Raw genomic sequence first — 26,452 nt, 5'->3', positions numbered from 1 at the left:
TAAAGTATTTTACCAATTGTAAAGTACTCTTTATATGTGAGATGTTATTATGAAAACTAAATAAAAATCCTGGCCCTAGAGATGCTTATATTCCTCTACAGAGAAGCAACATGCACCCAACAGAGTCAAAGCAAAGTCATTTCAGGGGAGAGACCACCAATAATGACCAGGAACAGCAGAGACCATAGAGGCCACTTGTTGGAAGGAATTCAGAGAAGGGTGATCGGTCCTTGGTGGTGAGATGCCAGAGCTATGTTGTGAAGGAAGGTAAGGCTCCTAAGAAATGGGAACTGAGCAGGTATCAAGTGAGGGGCACAGCTTGGACAAGAGCGTGGAGTTGGGAGATGGTACATTTTAAGCCTGAGAAATGTAGCTTATCCTATCTAGGGTTTCTGAGCTCTACAGGGACATGACAACAGCTTGTCTAGCCTTTGGGACTTTCTTGACTACTGCTTGGATTAACCTAAGTAAAAAAAGGTTGGAGAACTTGGCTAAGACCAGTGGGCAGACCCAACACCGCAGGAAAATAGAGCAAACCTAGACCAGGAAGAAACTGATAAAGGATCCTCCTTGGCCATAGTTTAGCCTGGAAAATGTCCACAAGAATAAGTGTTTGTTCAGAGAATGGATTCAGAGAAGGGTGACTGCTGATGATGAGAAGACCTAAGACTAGATGATAGGTGGATTGGTTGAAGGAACTGAAGATGGTTAGCTTGGAGAAGACTTAAGAGGAACATGGCGCTCGTCTTCAAGTGTCGGAAGGCCTTCCACGTGGAACCCGTTTCCTATTTATTCTGCTTGGTCCCAAAGGGCAGAACCAAGAGCAGTAAGTAGAAGCCACTGCAGGAAAAGCTTCCTAGCCAGAACCACCAAAAGTGAGACAAGGCATCTCCAGGTTCCACCATAGCCACTGGAGGACTCCATTAGAGGCTAGATGGCCTCTATTCCTGACCTATCCCAGATAGATTTAGAGAATCTCTGAGGTCCTTTCTAGTTTTCTGATCCCATAAATGCCTCAGAAATCCATTTTTATTTGGTCCTAATTCCCTGTTATGTTTTGTTTGGGTTTTTTTTCCTTTTCAAAGCTTTCTTATGGGATCGGAGGACAAAAAAGACAAAGCTGAGATACAGGGTTCTTGCTTCTCCTCGGAGGTCCCCTAGTCCAATTCCTTCATTTTTCATCACAGAGGAAACCTGGGCCTAAAGTCAAGTGTTTTGCCCAAAAAAGCAGGGCTGAGATTTGGACTGAGGTCCTAGGATTTGGGTTCAAATCCTGCCTCAGACACTCAGAAGCTGGGGGATGCTAGATGAGTCACACACTCTCTGAGTGTTTCCACAAATGTGGATAATTACAAGGTGATGAGGCTCCAGGGAATGTATGAAAAGCAAGTTAAAAACTTGCTGGTGCCATATTCATGTGATACAATGGCTATTTTTACCCCCACTGGCCAAAGGCTCGGACAGTGGGCAGAGAGGAGGGTGAGGACGTGCCTATATAAGCTGGGAAGGGAGGTGGCGGCATCCTTTCAGTCCTCCCTTTGGGGTCTGTCCTAAGGAAGCTGTCCGCCATGGAGGGAGGCTGAGAAGATGGCAGTGTCTGCTGAGGCGCCAAGCTTGAGGGAACATTGCCACCTCGTGGCCAGCCTCCTGAAGGCAGCCTAGGAAATGCTCCCAGGAAGCGTGCCAGGCCCCAGCAGAGCGAGTTCTCAAAAATCACAGCATTCTACAACTTAGACTGGCACAGCAGGAAGGGATCTTCCAACATAGAATGCTACACTCTGTGATAGAGGATGGAAGGTTTGCAATTTGCAAAACTGTGCAAGAACTGAAAAGTACAAACCTAGGTATGATTGACAGTGACATGTGACCAAGGGTCACATGGGAGCCTGAGCTGGGGAATCTGGGAAGACTCCATCTTGCCCCAACAGACCTTTCTTCTGGTCTCCTGAGGAAGTCAAGAGGAAGGTCTGAAGAGGATTTCCCAGTGTTGAACTGAGGAAGGGCTCCTGTATCGAGCTGCTGGCAGCATTGAGTCTCACTTGGACATCTAACAACAACAGATCCTGGCTCTAACTGGTTTGGGGCCCCTGCTGTGTATTTGGGCATTTTGTTAAGTTCTTGTAGTTTAGTAACCTAGTTAGCATAGTTAGTTAGTTTTTTAAATAAGAATAAGCATAAGTAAATCCCTCAGCCCTTATTCCTTTCCCTTCCAAAACAATAAAGTAGATTTATATATCATATGTTTTTTTTTTCCTTTTGTGTTTCCCTTATCCAGAAAATCCTATCCTAACAGCTTGGAAGGAGCCTGAAAATATAGACTGTCGGGGCTGGGAGGAGCCTTAGCTGTTGAATAGCAGGCTGAAGGGACCTTGGATTGTCCAACGTCAGAATGAGAGGCTCCTTGGACGCAGCAATGTCTGAGGGAAAGGAGGCCTCAGGAGAGAAAACGTCAAAATCAGAAGAGACCGTAGCACAAAGAGTGCCAGGCCTGGAAGAGACCTTAGAAGAGAAGATGTCAGAATCAGAAAATGGATCTCGGAGCATGGAAGATGAGAGCTGGAGAGGCCTTTGGGTTTTTTTAAAAAGAGAGAAAGAAAATTAAAAACGAACATATCGACTCATTTTGAGAGAATACGAAATGTTCCGTACTCATAGCCTCTTGAACAGAACTTCCAAACGTAGACTATTAGAAGGGAGAGGGACCTTGGGAGATCATTTCATTCAGTCTCCTCATTTTAAAAATAAGAAAATGGAGACCCAGGGAGAAGTGACTTCCTGAAGATTCCACGGTGAATTAGCAGCCATCAAGACTAGATTCCATATTATCTAACCTCTAGGCTACTCTGTCATTTCACTGCTTACAGAGGCTGAATTTGGGGTCCAAGTTTTGGCCCCAAGATCAGATTAGGACCTAGAACTAAACCTAGAACTAAAAACTAAATTCTCTCCAACTTCCTCCTCCTGGAACTTTCTTCTGCTCTAAGAAAACTCCAGCCCCATCAAGGTGAAGTTAATGAGGTCTCCTGAAATCACGCCTGTCACCTTCTCCTCCGATGGGCTATGAAATGGCTGAGAACCTGAACTGAGAAAGGAAAAAGGAAAGCACTGGCCCAGGCAACCCCATCTTTATCCTTTGTTGGAGATGGAAAACATAAGCTTAAAGACTATAAAACCAGGAATTTTCCAAGAGACTTTCCTGGGTAAACCCAGACTGGTAAGACTAGTTAAAATACAGCTACTCTCAGGCCTCCCTCCAGAGAGCTAATGATGACAGGGGAGGGGATTCAAAGATGATTGGAGATTAAAATGTTGGGGCTCGGAGGGCCCTTAGAACACAGAATGATGAAATTCCTTACAATGGAATGGGAGGCCACTTAGAGTTGAGTAATTTTAGTTTGAGCCCTTCATGTTAAAGAAGGGAAAACTGCAGCTCAGAAAGGTGATTTGTTTGTTGATTGATTTTTTTTTTAAACCCTCACCTTCTGTCTTGGAATCAATACTGTGTATTGGCTCCAAGGCAGAAGAGTGGGAAGGGCTAGGCAATGGGGGTCAAGGGACTTGCCCAGGGTCACACAGCTGAGAAGGGTCTGCGGCCAGATTTGAACCTAGGACCTCCCTGACTCTCCATCCACTGAGCTACTCAGCTGCCCCCCTCCCCACAGAAAGCTGATTTAAACAGAAAAGCAGTGTGGCCCAGTGAAGCCATTCTCAAACTTTTTAGTGTCAGAATCCCTTTCTACTTTGAAAAATTGAGGTCCTCCCACAAAAAGCCTTCTGCTTGTGTGGGTTATAGGTATCCATATTTACTATACTATGATTTCTTTAAACCCTTCAAATCAATGCTATGTGTTGGTTCTAGAGCAAAAGAGAGGTAAGAGCTAGGCAACTGAAGTCAAGTGACTGAGGCCGCTTTTGAACCTAGTGCCTCCTGCCTCCAGGCTTTGTCCTCTGTCCACTGAGCCTGCCTTATAGTATTAGGAAAACAGCTTTGACATCACAGAAGCCCCTGATGTTTAGGGACTCCCAGGGATCCCTGGTCGATACTTTGAGAAGCACTGATTTTATGGACAGAAAACTCTGGGAATGAAAATGGCAGGGGTTTGAGCCCTGCCTCTGGGGCATACTTGATGTCTCCCTCGAGGCAAGTCACTTAACCTGTCACCCCTAGCCAACTCTGGGATCTGGGGTGGCAGATGGAGCCTCCCCACACAATATTAGAGCAGTTCTGAACTCAGAGAACACATAAAGGAAGCACTGCCCAGAACTTCAAAGGGCTCTGGGAATGGCTCCATGACCCAAGTTCACCCAGCTCTGTCTCCCTACAATCCTGGCTCCTCCTGTTAGGCAGAGGCTAAAGAAAGCAATGGTGTCCCTGAAGCCAAGGCTCTTCCATCTAAGAGCACCCAGAGCCATCCCTGGTGGGCGGGGGTGCCCAGGAGCTCAGGTTTCTGGGCTCTTCTCACCATGGATAAGAGGAACCCAGTAACTTGGATCTTGGTTTCTGTGCTGAAGTCACCTCAACGGACCACTTTAGTGGTTCCTGTGGGCTGCATTTAGGGGGGACAAGATGGCAAGGCGAGAAACAGGACCCCTCTATTTCAGCTCCAGTGCTAGAGGATGCCCTCAGGGTCTGTCTTTCACTTGGGCTCTCCAGGACCCAACTGCCTCCCCCTGCCAGGCCCACAGACCATTCAGGCCTCAGACTTCGTCCCATGAACCCCAGCTCTTCTGGACATCTCTCTGCCCTCAAATAACTGCGACTTCCTCTATTTCTCCACCTGGCCTCATTAGTCAACTTTGCCTAGACTCTGTGGAATGATTTGGAATGTCAGAGAACTGATCCAAAAACCTCTGCTCCCTCACCAGGGCCTGTGAAGCCAGAGCCAATTTAGCCTCCACCTCTGGATTCAAACAGTCCAAGATAATCCTGGGGCCCACAGCCCAGGCCCAGGTGAGGGGCCGCCCAGGGCTAATGAGCAGCAGGAGGCAGCTACCTACCGGAAGGGAAAGGCCATACCCTGAGGCCAACTGCTCCAGAGCAGAACCTGGGCCTGGGAGTGCAAAGAACAAAGAGTCAGCTGCAGGGGAAGTGGCTAATGAGCACTTCTGGGAGCAATTCAGGGTAGAATACATGGAAATTTATTGCATTCAAAATGGATGTTAATGCCATCTAATTAGAAAGAAAACACAGTTTTCCCCTCCTGGGTTTTGGCAAGAGGCAATCCTGACACCTAGCAGAGCAACTAGCCTCAGGGAAGTCACATCTGATTTCCAAGACTAGCCACACGGGCACACAAGGACCTTAAAATACCTCCTGGCCTCACAGGCAAGGCCTGCCAATTCCCTACAGGCTGCAGCAAGCCCAATTGGTTTGCTTACCCAGAAGCCTACAAGTCCAGAAGAGGCTCCCCCCTGCTCCATACCCCACAGGGAAAAAAAGTCAGTCAGGACCAACAGGTACAGTGCCTGGGATGGCAGGAGGTGAAAAAGGCGATGGTATCCAGTCTGCAGGGCCTGGGGAGGGGGCCACAGCGAGAGAACAAAAACAGGGCCAACAGCCAAGGGGGCCAAGAAGAGAGGTCAGGCTAGGGAGCCCAGAGGAAATCAAGATTTGGGGTTGGCTCAATCCCAGGGTTCTGCTGAAGGGCCAGTAAGGTCACCCATGGGATGGCCAACCCTCCCTCCTCTCCACCAGACTAACCCTGATCTCCAAACCCGACTCCCTCCAGGAAGTCTTTGAGGATCGGTGCCTTTGGACATGCCACTAGTCTCATTCTTTGGTTCTAGGAAAACGCATTAAGCCTGAGAACAGGGAAAAGGGTGTCCAGTTACATCCCCCGCAGTTACATTAAGATTGGCCAACTGGCCAAAGGGTGTCAAGAAAGAACTTCTAAGTGGAGTTCGGTTACTATGCATTATAAACCATGGGCTATTGTTGCAAAAGAACATGAAGGCACTCCCATTTGGAGTAGGCCTATATACTTTGTTGGACAACAAACTCAAATGGTCCCGGCTGTTTTAGTTAAACAGACTCGTTATTGGGCCCAGCCACACTACAGGATCCTAGAATTAATTCAGTACTAAAAGGCACCTCTGGGATTATCTAGATCCGTAGCTCTCAAACTTTCAGGTCTTAGGACCCTTTTACACTCTGAAAAACTAAGGAGCTTTTCATGTGGTATATCTATTGATAGTTACATTGATATGGATATTTTGATTTTGACATTTGATAGAAATTATTGATAAATAGATTTAGAAATATAAAGGTCTTGGGGATTCCTTAGGGTCCCTGAAACACTCTTTGAGAATTGTGGATCTAGTCCAACCCTTTCATTTTACAAAGGAGAAAACCGAGACCCAGGAAGGGAAGTGATTTTGTCCATGTTAGTATGGAGCAGAGCTAGGATTTAAATCCAAATTCAGTCCCCAAATTCAGCATTGTTCTCATTCAACCCTAAAAACCTCTAGACATAGATGATCCACTTTCAAAACACTGCAGTGAAATAATATACAAAGCACTAGGGCCACACCTCGCCTCACTTCACTGCACGGGTCAGCAGACCTTTTGGAATCTTGCAGGGCCCTGGGGCTGTCAGTAGATATCAGCTCAAACAGATTTAGCCTCAAGATCTAGATCATTTTAGCTTTACATGTATGATGATGGTCCTCTGGGTACCTGGGCAGATAGCTGGCAAACAGTTAGTGATGGACCTGAACTTGGAGAGAGAGAGGCCCTAGTTCAAATCTGGCTGTTTGACCCTAGACAAGTCCCTTCACTTCTGCCTCAGTTTCCTTATCTACACAATGGGGATAAAAGCACCTACCTCCCAAGGTTGTGAGGATCAAATGAGTTATCTGTGCAATGCTTTGCAAACCTCCAAGAACTCCATATAGTGCTATTATTTCCTCACCTATAAAATGGAGTTGGACCAGATAATGTCTAGGACCCATTGTAGCTCTAATTCTGAGGTTTAAAAAGTGGGGCGAGAGAAGAGCTAGGTCAGTGGAAATTTGCACAAAGCAATGGACTCACATTTGGTTTCAACATAAAATATTTACTTTGTGTCCTCTGCACATAAGCCAAATAGGACAATGCACGGTATTGGTTTGTTACCCTGACTGCCCTGTTCACAGGGGAAGAAGCCACAAAGACAGGCTATGAACACGGCCTTTGGCTTCCTGATGAAAGGCTGGGAAAGGAGATTTCCCTCCTATCCTATCTGGTGCTCACAGAATTCCAGTGGACAAAGAAGGGAGGAAAGCAAACCGAGAAGAGATAATGAGATTACTTCCATGGGATGGTCTCATTTTGGGGAAAGGGAAGATCGACAGAGTAAGACTCTGGTGCTCCCATACTCCCAGTTGGTCAAAGAAGCTGCCCAAGGCAGGAGGCTGGTGCAGCCTCACTTCTTTCCTTTAAGTCCTGAGCACTTGCTATCCTCATCTGAAATAGGGGCAGCATTCAATTAGTTTTCTTCAGTCAACATGGTTGAAGCGGTGGGTGCACTGAGGCAACTGAAAGGGGACATGGCAAAGGTGAAGGGGAATTGAGAGATCCAGCCTGACTTGTGTTATCACCACTAAGTGATTAAAAAGCTCCCTTAAGGTCCCCTTCAAGTTACTTCCCAAAATGTTGAGCTATTAGAGGTGTGCAGCATAAGACAAGGGGAGTTTTACTTCCTTACTTTTCTACACATATGTACAAATGTGTTCCCCTTATACAGTTTCTAAGAGGGATGAGAAGGAAGGAAAGCCTTATCAAAATATCATTTCCTAGTGATTTTAGTTAAAAGCGTTGAACAAAGGGGTTCAGTAAATAGAGAGCCAGATTGGAAATGGTAGGTCCTGGGCTCAAATATGATCTCAGATACTTCCTAGTTGTGTGACCTTGGGCAAGTCACTTAACCCCAACTGCAAAGCCCTTACCACTCTTCAGATACCACTGATACTTAGTATCAATTCGAAGACAAAGGGTAATGGTTAAGAAGAAAAGCACTGAACAATGTACAAGTGGTGGGACAGCAAAAAAAAAAAATTTTTTTAATGAGGCCTAATACCAGCTGGCAGCTCCTGTTTTGACCTATGCTTTTCCTGAGGCAGCTTTGAAAAATTCAATTCCTATTTACTACCTGGTTTTCCCTTTCTTCCTGATGGGATAATTAAGTCCCTGAACCCAGGCTGTATCCTAAACCAATGGGGATCACCCAACTTGTTTGCAATAATACAGGGAAAAAAATCTCAAAGACACAGGTTAAGAAGAGAACTGGTTGTGAAGTATAGGGGGTCTGGTGACTTTTCTCTTTCATACATACAAACACAAACACCCCACACACACCAGAAACCCCATGTCTGAAAAACAGCAGAAAAAAACACAGTTGGTTTTGCTACAACCACCCATTGGATGGACCTTTGGCTCTCCTGCTTTTTGATTTAAAGCATAATCCTTCAAAGCTTAAAGTGTCCAATCTTTGCTGCTGTATTTAACAGATCGGGAAGTTTTTGCTCTCTCCCTCCCACCCCTTGATGATGCCTGTTGGTTACAAGTAGCTACCACCAAAGTGTCCCTGTCTCTCAAAGGGACTGGTAAAATCCATTGAAAAGGAGAACCATTTCCATAATAAACTCCAAATCCATGAACAGTTAGCTGTTGTATAAGGGAACTACACGGACAATCTCCTGTCTGCAAATGGGACACTTCTTTGGCTCAGACAAGGCCTGGTAACACTCGCTGCATGAGCAGACATGGCCACACTCCAGAAAGACACACGATTTGGTGCTGCTCAGACACACAACACAGGCATTTTTTAAAGTCTCTCTCTCCTCAGCACTGGCTGCCCTCAGGACCCGGGCTTCATGCTGCCGGAATTCCTCCTGCATCTGCTTCATGCGCTGCCGTTCTCGCCGATGTAGGTACTGCCTCCGAAGGATGAAGAAGAGAGTGGCACAGGTAGCAAAGCCAAAGATGACCGTCAAGATCTTCCAGAGCTTGACACTAGATTCTTGTCGCTGCAGGAGGGTGTCAAAATCCTGACTGCTCAGGTAGTACTGCAGGCCCTGTTTGGGAGGCTGCAGGCGGATGGAATTGTTGTCTAGGACCAGTTCCCCAACACCAGTGATAGTGGCCCCCACCTTAAGCATCTCCTCTGTCTCCTGGATGCCTTTGGGTCGCTCCCCACTGATGTAGTGGCCAATCACATCAGTAAAGGACTGGATTGTAGGATGGAACTTCTCATAGACAGTCTCTAAGCCTAGATCAGCAGAGTCCAGGGGCTTCAGAACTCGGACTGCCACACCTGTGCCATCCTCATGGGGCACCAGGTCAAAGGGTACTGTATTTGTTCTCTGGTGGATAATTTTTTCACAGTCATTCCTGAAAGAAGCAAAAATGAATGTGAGGCAGAGGGAAGAATATACCAGAAACATAAGAATGTCAATCATCTGAAGAGGAGAACACTGAAAGTAAGCAGAAGAAGTTGTGAATTTCTGTCACCATTCATCTGATTGTGGCTCTTGAACTTTTTTAGCCAATAGGCCACTTATGGGAGGGCAAAAGGCCCCAAGATATGATCTGTTTTCTCTTTGCCATAATTTTTTCAAATTTATCAGAATCAAATGGGGAAGTATTTTCTGTGACACAAACAAGGAGAGAGCCTTCTTTTACTACTCAAATTACCAGCTTATACCAGACAAGAATGTGCAGAAATAATCACACTACAGAACTTAGGGCAAGAAGAGACAACATTAAGAATGACTAATTTAAAATGATTATTTGCTAGACTGTAAAATTCAAAAGATGGGATCCTCTCTTAACTGAATTCTCTCTCTCTCTCATACAACAAGCACTGAAAAACTTTATGTGGGACTTGATCAAATTTCATTGACGTAATATCAGACAATAATTAAAAAGATGGTTTCCTGAGGCCCAAACTATACTGTAGACTAAGAAAAGATCAAAATTCTCCATTGTCCTCCTCCACTGTACTATGAAGGACATTAATCAAAGAAAGGAGACCTGTTCTGAGAGAAGGAAGTGTGGACAAAAAAAGAGGGTGGGGATAAAAGGGAAGAAGAAAAATAATCAGTGACACAGGTTCATATTTCTATTGGACTTTACACTTACTAAAGTACTTTCCTCATAACTCTGAAATAGGTAATATCCTAAGTATACTCATACTACCTTTGCTACTTACTCACCAGGCTATTTTTGTTGGGAGGAAAGCATAGTACCAACTTTAAAACATTAGAGAAATATTCCTATGATTCCCTCTTATGTCAGAACAGCACAGCCTAGAGGAGTCAGAGCTAGGCTTGGATTACAAAAGATCTGGATTCAAATGATTCCCAGGTTTGCTTAGGTACCTTAAGCTAAGCATATTATGTGATACCTCAGGTATCTCCTCCTAAAATATTATCTACTCATTTGTAGATCAGTTGCAATCTGGCACGGAAGAGAGTTCTCATACTAGGAGTTCCAATGAAATAAATGACTTTGTCCCTGTGTTGTATCTTCTATAGACCTATATATGAAAACACTGTCTCCCTCCTAGAATGTAAACTCCTTGAGGGCAGGAACTACTTTGCTGTAATGTTTTATAGATTGCTTTCCTCCCCAAATCACCTAACACTGAGGGCTAAGCTTTTAATAAATGTTTGCTGACTGTCTGATATTCCTCCTTTTAAAAAAATGATTTCAGCAACTAGATTTAGCACAGTGGATAGAGCACCAAGTCTAGAGTTGGGAGCAACTGGGTTCAAATGTGACCTCAGATACTTCATAGCTATGTGACCCTGGCAAAGTCACTTAACCCAATTGCCTAGCCCCTGGCACTCTATCTTAGAAATGATATTAAGATAGAAGACAAGGGTTTTTTTTTAAATTATTTCCTTAAAGTTCAGGTCTAAACATGTCAGCCTCCCTTTCCCCCCCTCCACCCTTACTAATAAACTCCAATTGTTCCCTAATACCTCTAGGATCAAAAATAAATCTCTGTTTAGTGTTCAAAGCCCTTCTCAACTAGGCCCCTTTCTATCTTTCCAGGCTTCTTATACATACTCCTCTCCCAACAATACTCACCTTCACCATCCAACCCGATTGGCCAATGAACTATTCCACACATCCCAATTTCCATCTATACGTCTCTGCTCTGGCTGACCTGTCCCCTCATGCTTAGGTTGGCTTCCCTTCCTTGCCTCCACCTCTTAAGAATGCCTGGCATCCTTCAAGACAGTCTAAGTGCCAACGTGTGTTCACCTACATGGGCATAAGTACCTACCATTAGAAAAGTTTTTGGGGCAAGAATTATTTTTGCATTTTTTTTTGTCATCCCGGCTCTTAGTACATTGAATGGCATGCAGTATGAGCTGAATAAATACTTTCTTGATAAAAATAAGGAAATTAAGAGTCCGAGAGGTTAAATGGGAAATTATTTCCCCAGGGTCATGGACATAGGAAGTGTTGGAACTGGAATCAGATGTTAGCTCTGCTGACACTAAGAAGTCAGGTTTCTGGACCTTGGGAGCTAGAAGTTTTGTGGACCAGTAAAAATTTCCTATTTTGTTGTTGGGAGGCTTAGGTAAAGCAAACTTCAACAGCCTGAATAGTCAGTCACCTTCTCTTTTCTTGAAGCTTCCCCATTTTACAAAAGAGAGTAACTTGAAATTAGGAATAAGGACCTAGGACTCCAACATGGAAGAGACTATCAAAATGTTCCTAAGCAACAGGAAAAAAGGTACACACCAGAGGTGGGTTGTCCGATTCCACACCATCTTGTGCTCCTGGAGGGTCAGTCTCTGAATTACTCCTTTGCAGTTTTCTACAAATTGGCTGTTAAGAGTTTCCTTAACAGAACGCACAGCTCCTAAAAAGGAAGAAAGATTCCTTAAGAACTGTCCTCCTATTGGAAAGCTTTTGAACAAATAAAATCAATTTCCTTAATTACAAGGAAACATATCTTTGCATCAAACTTCTCTGTAAAGATTCCAATACCCAAGGCTTAGAGAGAATTAATAAAAATATAGAACACCAAAGGCTATTTCCTGGTGGATCAAAGCATATGATGTGAAATCTTCAAAAGAAGAATTGTAAATTATTAACAACTGTATGAAAGGTTGTTCCAAATCACGAATGACAGCAAAGTACAAATAAAAACTTTAGCTCACTCTCAGCAAATTGTCAAAGATGACAAAAGATGGCAACAGTAAGTGCTAGAAGGGATGCCTGAAAACAGGCACATTGATTCACTCACTGTTGGTATAGCTGTGAATTGGTAAAATCCTTCTGAAGCCAATTTGGAATTATGTTTGATCTCAGGGTCTCCTTCAAGGCAGACACTCCTTGTAGGACAAAAATCAAAAGGTAAATTCCCAATACAGCAAAAATATTTATAGCAGCACTTTTTTATAGTAATAATGAACCAGAAACAAAGGAGGTTCCCTTCATCTGGAGAACAGTTTAACAAATTGTGGAACATGACCACAGGTAAGAAATTATGAATATGAAGAATACAGCAAAGGCTAGAAAGACTATTTAATGTAGAGTGAAGTCAGTGGAACTAGGTAAACAAGATCTATAAACAGCTACAACAGTGCAAATGGAAAAAACAAGAAAATCAAAGTTAGCACTGTACAGTTATAATGGCCGTGCCTGATGGCCTTAGAGGAGATGTGGGGACCATAGATAGAGCACTGTATATGAAGTCACAGGTGCAACTGGAACCTTTTTTTGTGGAACGGCTTTTTTGTTACTGTTAAAAAGGAATAAGGAGGGAGATATATATATATATTTGAAAATAGGGAGTAATGTAGGAAAAAAAGTCTCAAAAACAATTAAAATTACTCTCCTTTATTTCTGAGTAGATTCAAGTTTTCAGTCACTTAGGTGAAAGTAATTTCATTTAGGAAATAGAAAAATCAATTGAGAATTTCCTTTGCAGAGTCTATGAAAAATTCTTATAACCAATTAAATACCAACTACATGCTAGGCACTGGTGATATCAAGACCAAAACAATAACTATGCTAGTCTTGGAAAATGGGGGGGTTGTTAGAGGAGGTTTCCTAGAGATAAAAGGAAAGTGAACCTTGAAGAGGATCAGGCTGCAAACTGGTAGCAATGAGGAGAAAGTGCATTCGAGCACAGAACAGAACTGCTGAATTTGGGAGACAGCTAAGTTCCAGTTTGGCTGGACATCTCTAAGGCTCTCTTGTCTAAGCTTTACCTTAACACGGACTTCCTATATGACATACTTAGTCCCTCACCAAGCCTCCTCTTCTCCAGGCCCTCCCCAGGTAGTGCTGGCCTCCTGGGTCCTTTTCCGTCTCACTAAACCTACCTGCCAACCCCAACAGGAAAGGGCTCACAAAAAACATAAATGAGCATACCTTCAATGACAGCATAAGGCACACACTTCCCTGGAGCATCAATAAGAATACTCTTCAAGTCTTCACCCAAGTGAATTTTTTTGGCTCCCTGGGGAAAAAAAGTTAAAAGAGCAATGTTATCAATTTTATGGCATATTCTATCAAAGCCACTAATATTTAAAGAAGAAATAATAAATGTGGGTAAACCAGACCAGGGAAAGCTTACATTTCCATTTCAGTCTAGAAGGGAGTGGTTGGGAAGTCCACAAACAATGATAATAGGAAGTGACATTCAAAAGTGGAAACAGAGGGGGCAGTTGGGTAGCTCAGTGGATTGAGAACCAGGCCTAGATATGGGAAGTCCTAGGTTCAAATCTGGCCTCAAACATTTCCCAGCTGTGTGACCCTGGGCAAGTCACTTAACCCTGACTGCTGAGCCCTTACCACTCTTCTGCCTTGGAACCAATACACAGTATTGATTCCAAGACGGAAGGTAAGGGCCATTAAATTTAATTAATTAATTAATTGGAAATTAAAAAATGGAAACAGAGCAATACCTCATTATCTGGCAGCACTATTGAAAATAGACTAAGAATATTTTCTAAAGAAATTAAGTACTTTCAAAAGTCAAACCTTTAACAATTTATCCATTTCTATGGTTCAAAGGTCAGAAAGACCAAATTGTATATGAAGAATACCTATCACAATATCCCCAACAAGTGGTTGCATAGACTTAGTTTGAGAATCTCCAGAGATGGAAAGCTCTCATTGTTAGTAAAGTTCTCCTTAATCTACCTCAGAAATTTTTACCCATTATCTCAGGTTCTGCCTATAGGCCCACACAGAGAAATTCCTTGTCTACATAATATCCCTTCTAATACTTAAAGATATCCTCCACCCAAGTTTTCTCTTTTGTAAGTTAAATATTTTAATTCTTTAAACCAATCCTAAAACTGGCCATGATTCTGACTTCCTTCTGCACTCTGGGTGGCTATTTGTCAACTTCCTTCCCAAAAGGTGGCACCCAAAACCGAAAATAAAACTTCAGAAATGGTGCAACAACAGGGGACAGTGGGAATGTCACCTCACTATCAATCAATCAATATTTATTAAGCCAGGTTCTGTGCTAAATGATGGGGCTACAAAAGGAGGCAAAAGACAGTCCCAGCCATCAAGCAGCTTACAATCTAATGGTGGAAACAAACAAAATTATTTATATATATATATATATATATATATATATATATATATATATATATATATATATATACACATCTAAGGTGGATAGATATAGATAGGAGAGACAAATGGATGCATGGATTAGAGAGATAGGATACTGGCAAATAGGCAGATATAGATACAGATTGATAGGACAGGTAGATAAGCTAGGATAGAAATGGAGATGTTAAGATAAAGATATAGGCAGAAACTTGGATGAATATAAAGATAGTGATATGTGGATGGATATTGATGAATGATGGCTGAGAAAAACAACACTATAGGAGGATAAATGGATGGATAGGGCAGGCAGAGATTCCAGATGGATAAATGGTATAGATGAATGGATAGAAATATAGATGGATAGATAAGAGATGAATGACAAATAGATAGACATAAATACAGAAAAATAGAAAGATATAGACCGACAGAAGGACACATAGCCCTAGAGGAATGATATAGACAAATATATACGGATGGATAGAAAGGGCAGAGATAAGTAGATGGCATAAAGATGAATAATGGATAGATAGCAATAGGACAGACATATGGATGGCTACACATCCTTGGTCCTGTCTCTCTTAATACCTCCCACAAGTCAAAGTCGTTTTCCTGGCTGTTGACTAAAACTGGGCTTGCAGTCCACTAAACCCCTCGAATCTTTTTTTTTCCCCCAAGGCCCTTACCTTGGAGGCAGCTAGGTGGCTCAGTGGATGGAGAGTCAGGCTGGGAGATGGGAGGTCCTAGGTTCAAATCTGGCCCCAGATACTTAAAACTGGAACCCTGGGCAAGTCACTTAACCCCCACAGCCTAGCCCTTGCCGCTCTTCTGCCTAGGAACCAATACACAAAGTGACTTGCTCAGAGACACACAGCTAGGAAGTGTCTGCGGCCTGAGTTTGAATTCAGGACATCCAGACTCTCGGGCTGGCGTCCTATCACTGAACCACCTAGCCACCCCCAAACTCCCTGATCTTGATGGAAGCAGAGACAGTCTAGGGGGAGGAAAGGTCACCTTTGGGTGGGGACTGTCCTACAGGATCGGGGCTTGGGTCTGGAGCCGTCTTAGGTCATTTCGGATTGTTTGTTGTGGGAAGGGTAGTGGGATGGGAAGCAAAGGGGCGGGGTCTGAGGCTCGGGGACTCAGATTGGACTGTGCTGTTCTGGGGTCTGGAGCCACGTCAGGCCTGGAGTCCCGGACCGGGGCGCGAACCAACTAACCTTGAGCTCGCGGGCTGCTTGGGCCTTGTGCCGATACACGGAGTACAGGGCGGCGGCCACGGCCGAGCTGGTGCCCAGCAGGATGAGCTGGATCGCCGAAGGCCGCCCGCCGCTGTCCATGGCGCCTCTGCTGCGGCCTCCGCCCGACCAACGCCGCCGCCGCCGCCCCTAGCCCGCGCCGGAACCATAGAGACGCACAGCCACCGAGGCAGCCAGAGAGGCCGGAAGAGGTGAAACCGGAAGGGTGAGAAACCCGGAAAGGGAGACCAAATCTCAACCCTCGCCGGGCCTCGAAGCCAACATTTTATGTCCGCTGCAAAGGCGAGTTGGGCGTCCCACCCCAACCTCCCCACTTTCTCTCTTTCATCTTTTCTCTCATCCTGTCTCTCTCACTTTCTCTTTCTTCTTCTCGCTCTTCCCCTCCCCATCCATATTTACCACAACGCAAAATGTTGGAGATAAAAATCTTATGTTCAAGTATAAGTTCAGACCTCACAGAAAACCTGAAAAATCATTCTGATTCTAACAAGGTTTCTTATAGGCAAAATTATGTCCAAGTGACAGAGAAATTATTCTTGGACGTTCCTTTTAAGCCATAAAAGTTGGAGAAAATAGATCCATAATGCCATACTTTCTTCCATGTCAAAAGCTAAGCAGCCTTAAATAGAATCAATCTCATACATTCCCTAAGGAAGAAAATTCTCTAGGTAAAGTAAGTCAGGTTACAGATTAGACTGCATTTAGAGGGTTCACAAATAGGCTGATTTAGAAGGAGCATTTATGTGTCACCTGAGTCAGAGACAGTTAAAGACTCTTCTCTAAGGAATGCTTAAGACTCATAAGTAAATCTTTAAGTCTGGTGGCCCTTGGGACAGGTTTTGCTCAGTTAATATTAATATTAACCAAGATTTGCAAGAGGAATTAAAAGGAATAAAAAATTCCCATAAGAGGAGTAAAGCCTAAGAAGAGTGGAAAGGTAGGAGTGGGACTAGGTAATACAGGGCTCTGAAGATATATCTCAAGAGTTTATCTGATTAGAGGCTTCTCAACAGCAGGAATTGTTACCTCCTGCCTGAGAAGAGCAGGTGCTGTCTTCCTCAGACTATAATTCTCCCACCAGTTTGGAGAGGCCCCTCAAATCAGGAGTTTTGTCTTCCCCTACTTCTCCCTCAAAACTAGGAAGAGTTCATTTCACAGGACAGTTTTCCTTCATATCCAAGATCTCCTCTGACTCTAACTTTATCTGAATCTATAAAATGACAGAGATCAAATGAGCTAATATTAGTAAAGCATTTTTCAAACCTGACTACATAAATATTATTATTATAGAAATGGGTTGGAAGGCAGTAGGAAATAAAAGTGAGAAAGATCACAACCCCGAGAAAACAGGTTCAGAGCTAATTTCTTCTTGATATTTTTGGGACACTAGGGGGCAGGAGCAGCACTAAGATGCTGAGAACAGCTACACTTGTGAAAGATGCAGGTTAAGGTCTGTAGATGAAACTGTTAAGGAAAGAAAGTGATGCCAACTTTGTTCCATTTTCCTCATCCTTCTGGTTTAGGGGTCCTCTTTGCCCCCTACTTTTCTATATTATCAGTCAATATTAATTGTTTCGCCTCCTAGTGCCTACAGGATCATAGGCTGAAGGCTGGAAGGGACCTAAAAGTCATCTAGTTCAGCTCCCCTCATTTTACAGATAAGAAAACTGAGGATCAGAGAAATTCAGTTGATCTGATCAGAAAATCAGAAAAACTGCCTACGATCACAATAATACCAGTTCTAAGATCCCCTGAGCTAGCCTATATATTTCTATTATTTACCTAAAAAATATGGAACTACCTCAATAATTATAATAGCCATTCTTTAATTAGGGCAAGTAGATTATAATCAAGAAAGCCACTAAAAGCTGTTTAGACATGGAATTATAATCTGGAAAAACACACAGAGCAAGATCCAGACTTCCACTAAATTAGAGGAGTGCTTAAATAATCTTTTGAAAAGGGGAAGAGGGCAAAAGTCAGATTATTTAAATTCACAAAAGCTTGGGAAAGAATTAATAGTAAGAGGCCAAGGTGACTAGAAAGGTACTGTAAATTTGATTGTCTTCTTTAACTAAGTCCTGGGAAGAAGCAACACCAATTCACATTTAATTCAATCTGTGCCTGTCTTTTGAGTTCTTTGCTTTAAGATTCTGGAAGAGTGAGTATTGAGTTTATCTGAAAATGAGGCCATCACCATCTAGTCTAGTTCCTTCATTTTACAAAAGAGGAAACTATGGTAAAGAGACAATCAGTGGAGTCCAAAGTCACAGGAATTGATGTTTGTTAAGTTCATTTTTAGCTTTATCTGACTCTTCATGACCCCATTTGGAGTTTTCTTGGCAAAGATACTAGAGTGCTTTGCCATTCTCTAGCTCATTTTTAAAGATGAGTAAACTGAGGCAAAAGGGTTAAGTTACTTGCCCAGGGCCACACAGCAAATAACTCTGAGGTCACATTTAAACTCAGCTCTTCCTGACTCTAGGCCCAGCATTCTACCCACTGTGCCCCCTAGCTGCACCAAATTGATCACTATAAAATAGGAAATAAACTCTAAATTTCATGATTGCCAGTCAAGTACTCTATGCCCAGTTCTGGAAAGTGAGAAGAACTTTTTTTTTAAAACCCTTACCTCCTGTCTTAGAATCAATACTAGATATTGAGTGGTAAGGACTAGGCAATGGGGGTTAAGTGACTTGCCCAGGGTCACACAGCTAGGAAGTGTCTAAGGTCAGAGTTGAACCTGAGACCTCCCATCTCTGGACCTGACTCTTAGTCCACTGAGCCACCCAGCTGCCCCCTGGAAAGTGAGCATAACTTTTTAAAGAAGAAGATAGTGGTACCTTTCAAATTGCAAAAAGGAGTTAGTCTTAAACCCAGAGTGAGGTAACTTTGATTCTTATACCTTTAGACTTTCTTCATAATATATAGGTATGAATTCATAAACCTTTGGTCTCTTTAAATTCTTGATTCTGAACTAAATTTTCTATCCTGGTTCTCACTATCATTCCTTGTGCCCACCTTTGCACTGAAATCACTGGGCACAAGTAAAGATTGAGTTAGTTTGGAACATTTTGTCAAATTCTTAATAGAATTTCTCAACAATTTAATTTGGCTTGTTTCCCCTTCAGCAGAATTTCTCTGGGAACACCATGTTTATGTCTCTATAAAAAAATTTTTTTAAGGAAAAGAAAATGACCCTTGGCTCACATGGAAGCACTCAGGCTATCAAAATATTAAATATGCATCAGGTTTTTTATCTAACATGACAAAAATTTGCAAAGAATTCACAAATCCACTAAAAGTCAAGATTAACTCTCCTTCCCTCTCCAGTACAACTCTCACTTCTAAGGATATATAAAATACTAATCTGACAATCGAATGTAATGGACTTCTCTACTAGCAGCAATACAATGATCCAGGATAATTCTGAGGGACTTATGAGAAAGAACACTATCCATATAGCAATTATACAAGCTTGTTTTAGAGCTATGAGTTCTGCTCCTTGAGCGCTAATGTTAGAAGGTAGTGAAGCTGACCATTCAGTGGCAAATTCTGAGACTACGGCAGCTCCAGTGTAACGTATGCCATCCCTCATAAAAGAGGAACCATCGGTAAATAAAATCAGATCTGCATTGTCTAAGGGAGTGTCCAAGAGATTATCTCGAGGCTTTTCTGCCATGGACACTAATGTTTCACAGTTATGTAATGGTTCTCCTGAAGTAGGTAAATCTGGAAGCAAGGTGGCAGGGTTAAGAGTTGAACAGTGTTTCAAGGTAATATTTTCACTATTTAATAAGGTTATTTCATACCTTGTAATTCTCTGATCCGAGAATGCCTGTGTTCTATGTATTATCAATAATGCTTCTATCTCATGTGGGCACATTATTGTTAATGGACATCCCAATACTAAATCAACAGTTTTTGTTACTAGTAAGGCTGTAGCAGCTACTCCTCTAAGGCATGGTGGTGCTCCTGCTGCTACTGGGTCTAGTTGGGCAGAATAATAAGCAATTGGGTGCTGAGAAGGTCCCAAAGTCTGAGTTAACACGCCAGAGGCTACTCCTCTTCGCTCATGCACATATAAAGTAAATGGTTTGTTGTAATCTGAGATGCCTAGAGCAGGGGCAGACATGATAGCCTTTTTTAGATCTGATAGAGCTGACAAGTGTTCAGGCTCTAATTTGAAGGGTTCAGGAACCGAATCCTTTGTTAATGCTATAAGAGGTTTAGTAATTTCCCCATAGCAAGGAATCCATTGTCTTCAAAACCCTGTTGCTCCTAAAATTGCTCTCAGCTGTTTCTTAGTGGTAGGAGCACTCAATTTTTGAATATTCTCAATTCGTTTTGGAGAAATATAACGAGCACCCGCAGTCAAGATGAATCCCAAATATTCTACTTTTTGGAGACACCACTGAACTTTATCCTTAGAGATTTTATGTCCTCTTTTGTGCAGTTCCAAAAGAAGGTGTTTGCTATCTTCTTGACATGTTTTTGCATCTGTTGAAGCCAAGAGTAGATCATCTACATATTTGATTAATTTGCTATTTTTAAATGTTATATTGTCTGTGTCTTGGCTCAAAATTTGCTCAAATAAGCTCGGACTTTCGACATAACCCTGTGGCAGCCGACACCAGGTATATTGTGAGCCCTTCCAGGTGAAAGCAAAAATATGCCTGGAGTTCTCATGTATAGGTATGGAAAAGAAAGCTGAACACAAGTCTACTACTGTAAAGTATGTAGCTGTGCTAGGAATAGATGAAATAATAGTATGTATGTTAGAAACTACGGAGTGTCTCTTTATAACGTGATTATTCACTGCCCTTAGATCCTGTATGAATCTATAGAGGTGCTTGCCATCGGGCCCTCTTTTTGGTTTTTTAATTGGCAGGATGGGCGTGTTATATTCAGATTTGCAAGGGATTATTATTCCCTGTTCTATTAATGAGTTAATAACTGGTGTAATACCCTCAATTGCCTCCTTTGAGAGGGGATACTGAGGGATAGAAGGAGGTGGGCTAGATTTAGTTTTTATCTGCACAGGAACAGCAGATTTAAGTAAGCCTACATCAGAAGAAGATGTGGCCCAAAGAGACTCCGGTATATCTTTAGGTATTTCAAAAATGGAAGGTTCTTTTGCCTCCTGGTTTTCCGAGAGAAGTACAGGGAGTAAATTTAAAGATTCCTCTGGTACTTCTAATGATAATGAGCCATCTGGGGAGCAGGTTATTGTGGCTCTGAGTTTGCATAGAAGGTCCCTCCCCAGCAAATTTAAAGGGGAGTCAGGCATCAAAAGGAAGGAGTGTTGTACCTCTAGGGGTCCTACAGACACCATTCTAGGAGGAAGTCTTTTAACTCTTTGGGTTATTCCTGATACTCCCATTACATTCTCTGAGCCAACAGAATAACATTGTAAATCAGGTGTTCTCTTTAATACATACCAGGAAGCTCCAGTGTCTAATAGACAATCATAATAGGTGTTACCCACCTTTATGGTAACATGGGGTTCATTAGTATGGGGAGGGCAGTGGATAGGGACAACGGGTAGTAGGACATCAGGGTCCGGGAAATCAAAGGTTGTATCCTCTGATTCCTGCGCCCCAGTCCCCCCCCCCCCGACACCATCATTGTGTTTGGGATATTCCTTGGGCACCCCCCTGAAGGGCACCTCTCTGAGGGTCATTAGTACCTCGAGTATTTTTTGGACGAGCGCCATTTCTCATATATTGTTGTTGTTCATTATCATTATAATTTTCTTCATTTGGAGCATTGTCATTATTTTCCCAATTCCTATTTCTATAATTCTGGTTTCTAAAGTTCTTATTTCTATATTCATTATAGCTATTTCCATAGTCATTATTATAATTTCTAGAATTCTGGTTTCTATAACCATTATCATCATTTCTATAGATATTATTTCTAAAGCTATTATTAAACTGTGTATTCCTTCCAATCATCTTAAAAAAGGTTCTACATTCCATCATTTTGTGGCCCTTCTTCTCACAGAAGTGGCAAGTAATGGATTGATAATTGGATTTCTGGAGAGGGGCAATTGTCGTTGGTTCATTATCATGCCCACTTTCTAATTTAGTTATCCTATCTATTAAATATCTCATTTTTTCTTCATTTCCTCCATGTCATCATTATTTTCTTCCTCCTTTTCTTTGTTTCCCTTTAAAACATATATAGCTGTTTTTTGCAATTCTTCAAGGTCCATATCTGACCATCTTGGGCATTGTGTTCTAAAATAATTCTTAATTGCTTTGCAAGAGTTATTTACAAAGATCCTTCTAACTTGTCTTAAGCTACTCTCTTTAGTTAGGTCCCAATCTAAGTATCTGTCCCCAAACTCGATTATTCTATCCATGAATCTGGAGGGTGTTTCTTCCTCCTTCTGCTTAATTTTTTCAAGTTCCATCCACTTATCTGTACTGTCTGCACATTCCTTCATTGCCATGAGGATGGCCTCTCTACAACGGTATAGTTGTAGATAATCCTCAGGATTGTTATAGTCCCATTCGGGATCCTGAGATGGCCAATGTGCTGCATTACGCCCCTGGGTTTTGTTGACATGAGCAATTATTTTATTTTTTTCACATTCAGTTAAAAAAGCCTGTAGCAAGTTCTCAACGTCCTTGTAAGACGGATTATACTGAAAAAATATGTCTCCCATCTTTTTTGCTACTAGAAAAGGATCTTGTTCATATGTGGGGATATTTCGTGTAAATTCATTTATTTCTTGGGGAGTAAACGGTATCCTATGTCTTAAAGTCACCACATCCCCATTCCGTCCTATTTCAGGTACTTCTCTTAGAGGAAACAGGCCTCTAGTTGAATTTTGTACCTGTGGGTCAGTTTGACAAGGACAGATTTCTCTAGGAGGACAAGATCTCCTTTGCGTTGGAATTTGGTTTTCTGTAGGAGAGGGAACATGAGAAACTGGGATTGCAGGGGAAGGGTTTTGGGGATTAAATTCAGTCAAGATTTGCACCACACGAGAGAAGCAGTCTGTTAACTGGGCTATAGGGAAGGTGTTTTCCATCTCTATTTCAGGGAAGGAAATTTCCTCATTCAAAGGTTCAGAAACAGGTCTGTTTCTGGTAGAGTGGGTGTTTGCCAATTGATCCCATAAGAAACATTTTAGATCTTCTCATTGGGCTTGCATTTTATCCTCAATTTTTTCTATTTTATCCTCAATATTTTTTATTTTAGCATCTCTAAATATAGTATTGAGGAGTACAAAAATGACAGTACCTATTAATATAAAAATTTGGAGGTATCCTGCATTCCTCAATGCCCCTAATTCTTCAGCTGCCATATAAATGTCAAAGAATGTAGTACTCATTTATATATATATATATATATATTTTGTAATTATTTCTCTAACAGTCTTCACAAAACACGTGGGGAGCAGGGCAAAGCAACAAACTTTCCACAGGGTTTTTTGTTTGTTTGTTTTTTTCTAATCTAGGAAGTTGTTCCTTAAGGGAAAGGATATTTAGAAACAGCTCTTCCAGCCAGGACTTTAGGGTCCTGTTGCTGAGATTTAAAACAGCTGTTTTCTATCTAACTATCAGAGTCACACAGCTGGGAAGTATCTGAGGTCCGATTTGAACCTAGGACCTTCTGTCTCCAGGCCTGGCTCTTAATCCACTGAGCTACCCAGCTGTCCCTTAAGATTAAAGGGAAGAAAAAGAAAAACTGCTGATTTCAATTTAACTTAAGGAGAAAAGAGAAGAGAGAAAAAGTTTTTTATACTCATGTGTTCTAGCAGCTGTGTCTTTAAGCCAAGTTTGCTGTTAAAAGGGACTAAGTGATGAGAAGGTAGAGTAAAAAGGCAAGGAAATTCAGAAGTTTATTGAGAGAATTCTTTAGACTCCCGTGTGGTCAGCCACATTGTGATGTGGAAATCACTTTAAAAGACTGATATATATTAATTTAAGGTCGCCAAGGAATTCAGCTATGTAATTCCTAAACGAAAACTCAAGTCAGCAGTCAACCTTTTATGGAGTTTTTAATTACAAACAGGAGGAAGAAAGGTATTAGAGAGATAGAGACAGAGACAGAGAGAGAGAGAGAGAGAGAGAGAGAGAGAGAGAGAGAGAGAGAGAGAAAGGGGAGAGAAGGGAATAGGGCTTAAATACCCCCTCGGCTTAGGCTGGGCCAAAGGTCCAAGCCCTTAGATAGCTGAGGCAAAGAAAGGAGATCAGTCCCTATCACTCACGTGACCAAAATGGAGAAACAGTCTCAGGGGCCTTCACCTCCAGCCTCCTTCAGAGCAAGCCCTCCTCTCAGACCTCTCCAGGAGCTCTCCCTCCAGGACCTCTCTCCTCTCAGACTCCTTCAGAGCAAAACCTCTCAGAGCCAAACCTCCCAGAGCAAAACCTCCTCCTCCTGTCCTCAGACCCCGCTATCTTTAAGCCAACCATCTAAGTCCCCTCCCCTCAGTTCTCACATCTACCAATCACTGTCAATGTCTCCCTTGTGCCAATGGTGGCTCTAGCTTGACCCAGGACCGCCCAGAGGTCTGTTTCCTTTGCACATGTCTGTTGAAGGTCATATTCTCAAATAATTAAATCTTGATCTTTGCTGCAGCCCTTCCTAAATCCTGTTACTCTGAGTAGGGTGGAGATTGTAAGTTCCAAGACCTGGTTCTGTCATTCCAAGTATCTCTATTGTATCAATTCTAAAATCAATCATGACTCAAAGAACTTCCTGTTCTATGCTTAAGCATAGGTCAAAGCCCTTTCCATTGTTTAGCAAAAGGTTTCTGTCCTAAAGTAGTCTTAAGTAGGGAGGAGAAGGATCCTCCCATGCCAAGGAGTTTCATATTCCAATAGAGTTCTTACTATCAGTAGGAGATTTTTTCAAGTATGAAATTTCCCAATGGGGAAATTTCCAACATTCATAAGTCTAAGAAATTTTAAGGTTTACATATCACAGAAACATCAGTCAGTCAATAATCATTTAATGAAAGCTTACTATGTGCCAGGCATTGGTGTAAGCTTTGGGAATTCAAATAAAAGTAAAAGACAGAACAGGAAAGACCTACCTAAATTGATGCAGAGTGAAATAAGCAGAACCAGGAGAAATATACATTAACTGAAATATTGTGGGACAATTAAATGTGATAGGTATAGCATCCCAAGCTTATTCACATCTATGAAATATAAATGACTGTATGATTACTGTGTCTCCAAGCATAAGGTTATACCAATGAGGTTTGTGAATGTAACCTTGAACTGGCTATGCAGCCCTTGGCTAAGACAAACTCATTAACATGCTCGGACTCAATTCCCGGGGAAAGAGGGGTTTGCAATCTACACGCCCAAAGGTGTTCCCTCTACCTTGCCACCCAATCTTGCTTGTCTATACTTTGTGCTGTGGTTATTACGTGCTTGGGCAAACCCATGAACTTCCTCGCTCCACTGGGCTCCTCAATGACTATGTCTCTCTCTCCTCTTAACCTTCTCCTTCCCCGAGGCCGTAACCATCTCAGCCTGCATTCCCTATCTTAATCTCCTCCTCCACCTCGTGTTCCTTTGTACTCATTCTTTCCTATCAAAGGGAGTATCATAGGGATTGCCTGCCCTATTCAAACACTGACTTGTCCCTGTCTTTCATTTCCACCCTGGTTCTCGGTTCCTACCTCTCCTCGGGTCCCATCACAAAGGTGAGCCCCTTCCCTTGTGGGACCCTGCTGATCAGGGAAGTGCCACACTTGGCACCCTGGATTTGGGAGCGAAATTCCTTTGTCACAGGCATTCAAGCACGTGCAACTTGAGGAGCAATCATCAAGGTACGGAATCACAAAGACGACCGGGCAGGTGGCCTCTGACGGTAAGAAACTTCTTTTATTTCAATTTCTTATTTAAGAAATTATCTAGAACCACGGGTCTATAAGCCTCATCATATACTTGTCACCTTAGACGGTTAATATCTCTGATTGAACAGAAAGGTATTGAGATCTCTGAAACATTGCTTAAGTGGGCACTGAAGCAAAGCCTGAATTCCCAGCAAGGGGAGTTCCCAAAGTGCAGCTATGAGATCTGATTGGTGAAAGAAAAAAACGAGGCCGTGTCAGAAAGAAAGACAGAAAGTATCACAAGTCAGTTGGAACACTTGGGAAATACAAGGATGGCCTTGATGGCACAACCTGTGCAGATTTTAGGCATCACAGGTGCTGGAAAGCAAAGCCTCAGTCTAACTCGAATTCTCAGAATGCCGAAGGTCCCTCCACCTGTGGAGGAAAAAGCCTCTGCTCGAACCTATCTCTTAGGGCAGATGGCCGAGAGAGCGCCATTGGCAAGTCTAACACTTTCTCCTAATCCTTTCACCATGGAGGATTCCATTCTAAAAGGCAGAGAAGCCATAACGTTCAATGCGTTTGGCTCACAGCTCCCTCCTCTACCTTTTAAAACGTGGGAAATGAGGCAAAGGGCGTTCAACGCAAAGCCATTTCATCATCCCGATCTTAAGGTAGAAGAATCTTTCCAAATGCAAGAGGAAGTCCCTTCCTCGGAAGCTTTCAGCCTTCTCCAGCCACCTTCATCCTTTAAGGCTTCTTGTCTTGTGCAGCCCGCCCCCTCCCCCACAGAACTCTGCAAGCCAAAACAGC

The 26,452-nt window shown here is 42.6% G+C and overlaps 1 protein-coding gene across 1 annotated transcript; it reads right to left on the bottom strand.

Moving 5' to 3' along the window:
• Window positions 1–5,116: 5,116 nt before the first annotated feature.
• MUL1 (mitochondrial E3 ubiquitin protein ligase 1) lies at window positions 5,117–16,027 on the bottom strand. Its single transcript, XM_001366513.3, has 4 exons — window positions 15,796–16,027; window positions 13,379–13,466; window positions 11,738–11,858; window positions 5,117–9,370 (listed from the first exon to the last, which is right to left on the bottom strand). The coding sequence occupies exons 1-4, from the start codon at window positions 15,913–15,915 to the stop codon at window positions 8,641–8,643; spliced, it is 1,059 nt and encodes a 352-aa protein (XP_001366550.1). The 5' UTR covers window positions 15,916–16,027; the 3' UTR covers window positions 5,117–8,640.
• Window positions 16,028–26,452: the final 10,425 nt, after the last annotated feature.

The sequence above is a fragment of the Monodelphis domestica genome, chromosome 4 (genome assembly GCF_027887165.1).
Source record: "Monodelphis domestica isolate mMonDom1 chromosome 4, mMonDom1.pri, whole genome shotgun sequence".
NCBI lineage: Eukaryota > Metazoa > Chordata > Mammalia > Didelphimorphia > Didelphidae > Monodelphis > Monodelphis domestica.
The sequence above is the reverse complement of the archived record's forward strand: the minus strand, read 5'-3'. Positions and strand labels throughout refer to the sequence as shown.

What these genes read in the sequence shown, in the direction of transcription:
- MUL1 (XM_001366513.3), bottom strand. Translation starts at nt 15,915, where the DNA reads ATGGACAGCGGCGGGCGGCCTTCGGCGATCCAGCTCATCCTGCTGGGC. An exon ending in GCCTTATGCTGTCATTGAAG is followed by an intron (nt 11,859 to 13,378) that starts GTATGCTCATTT and finishes CTTCCTTTTTAG; the next exon opens with GAGCTGTGCGTTCTGTTAAG. An exon ending in AATCGGACAACCCACCTCTG is followed by an intron (nt 9,371 to 11,737) that starts GTGTGTACCTTT and finishes TGCTTCTTTCAG; the next exon opens with GAATGACTGTGAAAAAATTA.